The sequence below is a fragment of the Somniosus microcephalus genome, chromosome 2 (assembly GCF_052327205.1).
Source record: "Somniosus microcephalus isolate GS21.2 chromosome 2, FLI_Smic_1.0, whole genome shotgun sequence".
Lineage (NCBI taxonomy): Eukaryota > Metazoa > Chordata > Chondrichthyes > Squaliformes > Somniosidae > Somniosus > Somniosus microcephalus.
This window is the reverse complement of record NC_140988.1, coordinates 251,004,360-251,013,568: the sequence shown is the minus strand read 5'-3', so window position 1 is coordinate 251,013,568 and position 9,209 is coordinate 251,004,360. Positions and strand designations below refer to the sequence as shown.

Here is a 9,209-nt window from a genome sequence, read left to right as displayed (position 1 = left end):
GCCGACTTTCTGCCCGTGTCGCTAGATCGGCTTACCCACCACCATGGTAGAAGGATGATCACTGCCTGTCGCTGACGGAGGACTTCGTGGTCAGTAATTTCCCCGGGTTCTCGATGCCTCCCGTGCGAATGCGGTGCTCAGCAGGATGATGAGGGCGGATGCCTCTTCTCGACGCCCGTTCTGGGGACGAAGCTGCCTTGGATGCAAACTGCCGCAGGATAAGATCGGACTCGTCGCCACTGTTGAGTCTGAGTGTTCCAGATATGCTTAATATAAATCACTGGACACAGACAACAAGAATAACTAAAACAGGTCTTTACTAATCGAAGGTCAGGGCTGAACTGCTTAGCAAATTACTACACAGAGTTTATATACTGGTGTGGTCACCACCGTTACTACAATATACAGTAGCCAAGAGAAAGTAGTCCATCTCTTAAGGTAGTCTCTTAAGGTGGTACAGGTTACATACACAACACAATGGATTCGGGCATCCTTGCCACTGCAGCCATGAGCTCAGTGTGCCTTTGCTCCACCTGGGCGCTCATTTCAGCGAGGACCCGCTCCTCGTCTGCGTCCAGTGCAGCAGGACTCAAGGCCATACTCTCCCTCCGGGGAGAAGGCCCCCGAACTTCCCTACCCCCCTCGCATTGCTGCAGCCCACTGGGTCCTGGAGCTTCACCCTCATCAGACCATTCCCCCCTGCTCCCCTCCAGGGAAGGCGTGTCCCCAGTATGGGCATGGGCTGCCTCGGTAGAGGGTGGCGCTGATGGTCCGGCTTCCTCTTCCTCCTCGCCTTCAGCTTCACTCTCACTGGCAGTTTGAGGGCCCGTCTCCTCACCTGGTGAATCACCATCTGAAAGCAGGGATGTACAAGAGTGGCTTTAGCGTGAGGACAGGGTGGCAGCAAAGGAGGCATGAGTGCAGCAACTTACTGATTTGGATTAAAAGTGTCAAAGGCTGCTGTTGTGAGAAACAAGTGGAAGGAGAGAGGACAAAAAGGTGATGACCTTACCATTGCTGTCCAGAACGGGGTCGGCGTCTCCAGTGGCGGCGGGACCAATCACCCGGCTTGCCACAATCCTGTGGATGCGCTCCTCAAGATCGCTGAGTGGTTGAAGCTGAGGCCACCCTCCACCAGTCCATTGCTGCTGTCTCCTATTATGAGACAGCTTGGTCTGCAAGAAAAAGGACAGTGTCTGAGTAAATATGCAGCTATGATCTTTGCCTGAAATGCCTCCCATGTTTGAATAGCCTTTACTGTATGCAGCCATGATCTTGCCTGAAATGCCTCCCATGGTTGAATAGCCCTTACTGTATGCAGCCATGATCTTGCCTGAAATGCCTCCCATGGTTGAATAACCCGTACTGTATGTAAAGTGTGGAATGTGCGTGTGTGTTTGATGAAAGGGCCATAGGTGTTGGATGAGTGTTGGGCATTGGGGCTTTCAAGACCCTCTGGCCATAAAGTGAGGTTCAGATGGAGGGATGAAGAGGTTTTGAAAAAGAGGCACTCACCCTGACGACCCGAGTGAGGTCGTTGAACTTCTTCCTACATTGCACATGGGTCCTAGGCACCATGCTGCTTGAGGACACTCTCTGAGCCACCTCCCTCCCCACTCTTCTGTACTCGCATGGCAAAGTCCTCCTGCCACTCCCTGGGTACAGAATGGATCTTCTGCGCTCCACCCCGCGAATCAGAGCCTCCAAAGCCCGCTTGCAGAAGCGCTGTGCTTGCTCCCTAGCCCTTTCCATAGTGTCAGGCTGCTAGATTTAGCCACAGGTCTGCCCAGGCCGAGATTCAAGGCTCCATTGAGCAGGGTGTGGCTGCAGACCAAGATCAACGCTCCCCTTTAAGAACTGACCGGCGCCAGTGTGTCTGTGTTCAATTGCTTACTGACAGCACCTGCGCTGCGCCCGCCCTGTGAGGTAGCACCTCGCTCCTCGGCCTTAGCACCTTAAGAGAGTTGTGTAGCGCCTGATTTAGCGCTCCAATCACCTCCAGGGGCGATAAAAGCCAAGTTTGCTGTCGGAGGCAATAATTCGCGCCAGGCGCTAAACTTTGCGCACCGCCAGTAATGGCGCCCCATATGGGGCGATACCGAATTGTTCCCCCTAGGTATTCTGCGGCGAGTGTCTCACCTCCTGACTCCACAAAGCCTTTCCACTATCGACAAGGCACCAGTCAGCAGTGTGATGGAATACTCTCCACTTGCCTGGATGAGTGCAGCTCCAACAACACAAGCTCAACATCATCCAGGACAAAGCAACCGGATTGATTGGTATCCTATCCATCTCCTTAAACATTCACTCCCTCCACCACCAGCGTACCATGGCTGCAGTGTGTACCATCTACAAGATGCACTGCAGCAACTCGCCAAAGCATCTTTGACAGCACCTCCCAAACCCGCGACCTCTTCCACCTAGAAGGACAAGGGCAGCAGGTGCATGGGAACACCACCACCTCCTAGTTCCCCTCCAAGTCACACACCATCCTGATTTGGAAATATACCCATCATCGCTGGGTCAAAATTCTGGAACACCCTACCTAACAGCACGGTGGGAGTACCTTCACCACACGGACTGCAGCGGTTCAAGAAGGAGGCTCACCGCCACCTTATCGAGGGCAATTAGGGATGGGCAATAAATGCTGGCCTTGCCAGCGACGCCCACATCCCATGAACAAATTTTAAAAACTCAAGTATAGCTTGATACCAGGGAATAGTGGAGGAGCATCCAAGATCCAGCAATTATAATATTCCCAGAAATTCCATTGGCAGGCCTCCTGCGGGCGGAGGGCTGCGATTTGGAAAAATCTGCGCTTGGACCGGAGGGCTCCTGGGAGGTGCAGAGTTCCATTCCTGGGCCTCTGCAAACTGCCGGTGTGCAGGGCCCACGTATCCCAGAGGCGCAGGCGGTTCGCAGCATCCCTGGGTTCACATGAGCCAATCAGAGAAGGAAATCTCCATTCATAGCTTTGACAGGAAGACCTGTCAAATATATGAATAGAGATCATCCCCAAAACATAGTAAAACATCAAATAAATTTTAGAAAAACATCACATTTTTAAAATGTCTTGAAATTACATAAATTAACTATTTTAAACAAAAATTAAAATTTTTGAAAAAAATAATTAAAGTTTTTAACGGGGCTAAAAAATAAACTTACCTTTCTTTAAAGTATTTTTAAATGATAAATCAGTGGGAACATTTTTTAAAAACTTTTTTTCAACTCTTATCCTGGTAAAAGCAGGCCTTGCGCCTACTTTTACCAGGCGCAAGAATTGTAAGTGTTTTCTGCGGGCGGAGCGTCTCCAAAAAGCAGAACTCTCCACCCGCAGAGGCCCTTCTCCAGGGCAGCTGGAGGATCTGTCAAGAGCTTTCTTGACAGATCGGAAATGCCAGTTTCAAGTGCATGCGCAGTGCATGCCTGAAACCGGCATTTCCAATGGCCCAGAAATTAGTGTCCCAATGCGCGAGTAAGCACCGTGTACTCACGCGTGGGACCGATGGAATTGCCGGTTTTCTGCATGCACAGCGCATGCGTGGGAAAGCGGCATTTCTGATCCTCTGAACCAAGGGTTTCAGAGGTTGAACGCGTGTGCACAGGAGTCTGCGCGTGCGCGTTGAACTTCCTTTTTTTTTCCAGGTTTGCCCGTGCGTGAAGGCCTCCACTTTTTACACTTTAAAAAAGCAGACGTAAGGACTTAATTTTAAAAGGTAAGTGGTCTATTAATTAAAATTAGAATTTTTTTTCCACAGGTTTATTATTTTTAAAGACTTTACAGTAAGGTAAGTGTATTTTTAGCCCCGATTTTTTATAAAATTATTTTTTTCAAAAATGTAAATTATTGTTTAAAATAGTTATTTAAAGTTATTTATAGTTCATTTAAATAGTGTGATTTTAAAAAAAAATTATTTCAAGTTTAAGTACTGTTTTGGGCGCCCGGAGTTTTCATGAGTTTGACAGTTCTTACTGTCAAACTCATGAATGAACTTTTGCATCCTCCGATTGGTTGCCCAGTGCTCATGTGATCCCAGCCGACGCATCGCACTAAGTACGCCGCTGGATCACGCAAGCACAGCGCGCCGGGAGCTGAACCGGGCCACAGAGAGGAAATCTACGCAGGCCCAGGCTTCAACTGCCGGTGCGCTAGGTAAGTGTAGGTTGTGGGCTTGCATCCGCGGGAAGCCCCCGACACGAATTTCTGGGCCCATGTCTCTACGGGTGAGTACACAGCACGTATCCACCTGTAGGGATCGGAATTTCTGCCCCATAATACCTTTGAAACTAAAATATTCACGAGACTGTTTGTAAAGGATGGCAACACAAGAAACGGTGGACTTTAACAGACCACACTTTGAAGGAATGCAAATGAGTTTAAAAGGTTAATTGAAGCAAAATAATGCTTGTAAGACCAACAGCAGAAAAGTGAGAGTACTAAAGACTGTGTTAGTGAGTCTTGCTATGAAAGACTGTGAGAGTAATTTGGATTACTATCGAAATCCAATCCAGTCAACTCAAGGCAGATTAAATGCAGCAGAAACCAGTTAAATAGAGATGTAATAAGGATTTATTAGGGACAAGCAAAAGGTCTTCTAAAATACACAAGGAATCCAATAGGCAGGAGATTCATTTCTGGGAATTGTAAAGACAACCAAAACCAGTCAAAAAAAGTAACAAAAAGCCAAGAGAAATTGCGTTAAATTTTCGTGAGCCCGAATTCATTGGGCGGGAGGTAAGCATTAGGAGGTGGCCAAATGTTATGGTTGGGCCTCATTAGAATACATTTGGTGAATTGCAACGCAGATTTGAGAGTTGACAAACCGACATCTGGTAGTTTCTACAGAGTGCCGAGCTAGATTTGGGACCTTTAGGAGGGAGGCAATCCCAGGGAGGGGAGAGGAGGGGACGGGGTGAGGTGACCAGCAGTGGGTGGGAAAATCACCAGTTGGACCCTTTCTGACCCCAATCCTCTTTACCTGGTGGGACAGTCACTGCAGCTTCTTGCTTAGACTGTCCACTTAAAATTGCAGTTGGTTGCCAATGATGTCATGTTAATAGTCAACCACGCAGTCTGAAGTGGCCTAGTAAACTACCCAGCTGTCTACAGTCACTGCAAAATTCAATAATAAAAGAAATTGTTCAGACTCATCAGCAACAAACGAGACCATCCCAGCAGGGCCTCGGGCGGCAATTAAAAAAAAAATCAACGGACACATGCCTTTGTTTTCCAGCATTATTGAGTCGGGCAGCAATTGCCCTCAAAATGTTTCCCCATCATTGTCTATGGTAGCACAATGTTCAGAGTGCAACAGTGAATTGTGTTATTATTTTCATCTTGGCAATCAACCAGCAAAATATGAAGCAGCAATCTATAAAGCTGAGAATGATTGTATGCAATTCTGGTGCCTAGTAGTCTGTTAATGAAAATGTTGCTAAGGAATTACTGTGACTTTTGCTTTACCCAGTTTTCAGGTATCATTGTAATAGATATAAATCTATGTAAGAAGTCACACAACACTAGGTTATAGTCCAACAGTTTTATTTGAAATCACAAGCTTTCGGAGCGCTGCTCCTTCGTCAGGTGAAGTGGAGAAATGCCTATAGACACAGCTTATATAGTCAGAGAATAATGCCAGATGATTACAGGTAATCTTTCTAACTGCCATTTATCACACCTCAGCAGAGAGATAATCACAGCAATCAAAGGTGTGAATGGTGTCCAAACAGGTCAGTCAGGAAAACATTACATCAAAGAACAATGAGGTGGGGTCACAAGGGGTAAAATGTTGCAGATGCTGGGGTTTCATACAGACCCCAGCATCTGCAACAGATCAGAATAGAGTGTAGACCAAAGTATAACAGTGACCAAAAACTGATCAAAGAGTGCAAATAAATAAAATTTGTGTTTCTGCCAAGCAAACAGTTTCATGTATAAAAGGAGGCAGATGCATTCAATTTCTGACTAATACTTAGGCAATACCAATGTACACAATCTAAACTTGTTTCTAAATAGGTGGTATATTAATTTAAATCCGCTGTTCACTGGGGAAATGAGGACTGGCCTAAATTAGTGCTGCTGTAGTAGATTTTCAAATAACTGCTTCGATGGGGTGGATTGAGTTCACTGCCCGCTCAGGGGAAGCAGTCTGTGGCTGAACTATGGTCAGCCATCATGAGCATTGCTTCGGTGTACTGCTTTATACTATTGGAGCAGCTAGTCTATTGGAAGGGGCGGGAAATCAGGCTGCTCTACCGTGGAGCCTTGCCGATGCTGGTAAGTTAAAAGGGGGAGAAGTGATCTTGGCGAAGGGACCTGCAGAAGCTTTAATGGCTCAGATTTTGCAGTTAGCGATGAACAAACGGTGCTAGCCGGTTATTAAACAGACTTTCTGTGGGCTTTTGCACTGGAACTTCCAGTTATTAGAAATCCAAAGCAGTGTGGTTCACTCAAAAGGGGACCTGGGACAGGGAAGCAATGGTATGTCTCCTTAACCAATCAGATTGAAGAATCCTTACTGAGACACGCATGGGGCGTTTTTCTGACGTCGGAGGAGACGGATTTGGAGGCGGGAAAGGTGGGAAATTCAGAATCAATGAGGTCGCATTCGGAACCCGCCTCCAACCTGCCTCCTCGGTATTTTGCCGGTGTTGGTTTTGGAGGTCGGGAAACGCTCCTACACCTCCTAAACCATTCCAGGTAAACCTGATGGGTTGACTCGTGGGTGGCCTCCTCACTGCTGCAGGTCCAACAAGACATTGTTTATTGCAGCAAGGATTACTTGCAGGTGCCAGACCTTGGCTTTAAAAGGTCTCTGAGCACTTTTAGTAGGCCTTCCAAAGTCAGAGGTGCTGCAGCTTGACTTAATCAACTGTGGGATCCCCTTGGAAGACCCTCTCCCTGCTTGCAATGAGCGCTTCCCCAAAGGAGGCATCTACAAGCAGCATGGGAACCATTCATTTTCTTTCTGCATGCACCTCAGATGAGGATGAGGACCATCCAGGGCAGCAGCAGAACCAGGCAGCTCAGCAACAACATCAGCAGGAGCCCCAACCTTCTGCTCAGCCACTTGATGCTGCACAGGGTAGAAGGCACCAGTGCATCGAGGCACCTCACCGCAGGAGATACCCCCGACAGAGGGTTTACAGTAAAAGGATGAGCTACCTCAACATGAGTGAGCAGCAGTGCCAAAGGAGGCTGAGACTTTCACGAGAGGTTGTCCGAGAGACCTGCGCACTGCTGCAGCAAGATCTGGTGCCCAGAGGAACGGGTGGACACCCCTTACCAGTGGCTGTCAAAGTCACCGCCGCACTCAACTTCTTTGCCTCAGGCTCCTTCCAGGGATCATCAGCAGACATCAGCAGCATTTCCCGGTCAGCCGCCCACAGTTGCATCACGCAGGTTACCGATGCCCTTTTTGCTAAGGCCCACAATTACATCCAGTTCACAAGGGATCAAGCAAGTGTAACCGCCTGTTCGGTTGGCTTTGCAAATATGGCAGGCATGCCAATGGTGCGGGGTCTCATAGACTGCACACATGTGGCCCTTAGGGCACCCCATCACAACCCAGCTATCTTTGTCAACCGAAAGAGCTTCCACTCCCTCAACGTACAGCTGGTGTGTAACCACAAGAAGGAGTTTTTGCATGTTTGCACCAAGTTCTGTGGTAGTTGCCATGACTCTTTCATCCTGCAGCACTCTAGTGTTCCTACACTTTTCAATCCACCAAACCAACTTAACGGATGGCTCCTTGGTGACAAAGGCTATCCCCTGAAGAAGTGGCTAATGACGCCGATCAGGAGGCCAGCTAACGAGGCTGAGGAGCGCTACAACCCCAGCCACACATTGATCAGGTCCATCATAGAGCAAACCATTGATTGTTGAAGATGCGCTTCTGATGCCTTGACCAATCAGATGGAGCCCTGCAGAATACACCATACAGGGTCTCCAGAATGGTCGTGGTCTGCTGTACACTGCACAACATCGCACAGTGCCATGGCTTGCAGCTTCATGATGAGCAAATGGCTCAGTTGCAGCCCTCCTCAGATGTGGATGAGGAGGAGGAGGAGGAGGAGGAGGCTGAGGAGGAGGAGGATCTGGAGGAGGAGGAGGAGCAGGAGGTGTATTGACCAGTGGCAGCGGCAGCACGCGCGCACATGGCTGCCCGGGATGCAAGGGATGAACTTATCATGGCCAGATTTGCATAGGTTGCCAAAGTTGGCACATGTCCTTGGCTCCATCCTAGGACATCATTGACAATGGACATGACTCTCTGGCCTCCTTTCACTCAGGCCACCAACCTGACAACACAAGTGTGGTGGAGCCCGCAATGTGGAGCTGTCTAAGACGAATGAACAGATGGCATAACGCCAACATTTTGGCTTCAAATCATTTTACTGCTTTCCAACAGGGAGGGCATTTCATCAATACACAGAAACAGTCTCCCAATCTGGAGGTTATATCTCTTGTCAGCTGTACCCACACAGCCTTGGTTTCTTTGGGAGGCCTCTTCCTCTGAGATGAGTGGAAGAGCACCTCTATGCTAGCTGTCACCCCCTCAAACAACATTTGCAGTGCCTCATTCGAGAGCCTTGGGGAGGACCTTGCCTTGGAATTGGACATACTGGTTTCGCAAAAGTTGTTGGAGGTGGTGCAGGATACGCAGAAAACCTGTGGAATGAGTCAAGGGAGCAAGAAGCCACAAAATCAGACTGGCAAAGTGCTGTCAACAGAGGCGAGTTTCAGTCCCAAAACACTAATTGAACAAGGGTATGCCATACCTCTGAAATCAAATGGCCAATCATAGGTTTCAAAAATTTGCGATTTTCCCATCAGTGGAGGCGAGTTTCCGGCCAGCCTGCATCCGGCTGCCTCCAGCACAGGACATGGCAGCCGTCATTTTGGAAAGGGCCATAGCGCTGCCGTTGACCGCGCTGGCCGCTGAAATGTAAATGAGCAGATTGTGACGTCAATCGGCGTGCAACGCCTGACTTGACGCCACGTCTGCAAACTTTGACGTTCCCACTCTGTTAAACGCTGGGTCCTAAGCACGCTCAGAAAAGCGCGCGTGAAGCAGCCATGCAGAGATGCTGTCAGAGCTTCTTAAAGGGACACACACATCTTTTAGGTGAGTTTGAATTTAAGCTTCTGGACTTATTTTTAAATTTTATTGAAGTAAAGGCTTGGTGCAATAGATGTTAAAAGTTTT

General features: G+C 48.3%; 1 protein-coding gene across 1 annotated transcript; it reads right to left on the bottom strand.

Moving 5' to 3' along the window:
- Positions 1 to 300: 300 nt before the first annotated feature.
- On the bottom strand, positions 301 to 3,546 carry LOC147123329 (uncharacterized). Its single transcript, XM_085970876.1, has 3 exons — positions 3,495 to 3,546; positions 1,013 to 1,175; positions 301 to 853 (listed from the first exon to the last, which is right to left on the bottom strand). Exons 1-3 carry the CDS (start codon positions 3,537 to 3,539, stop codon positions 462 to 464), a joined length of 600 nt encoding a protein of 199 aa, XP_085827002.1. The 5' UTR covers positions 3,540 to 3,546; the 3' UTR covers positions 301 to 461.
- Positions 3,547 to 9,209: the final 5,663 nt, after the last annotated feature.

Coding starts and splice junctions, on each gene's coding strand:
- LOC147123329 (XM_085970876.1), bottom strand. CDS start 3,539: ATGCGCTGTGCATGCAGAAAACCGGCAATTCCATCGGTCCCACGC. Junction 1,176..3,494: donor CAATTCCATCGGTCCCACGC/GTGAGTACACGG, acceptor TTTTTCTTGCAG/ACCAAGCTGTCTCATAATAG. Junction 854..1,012: donor CCCCGTTCTGGACAGCAATG/GTAAGGTCATCA, acceptor CCCTGCTTTCAG/ATGGTGATTCACCAGGTGAG.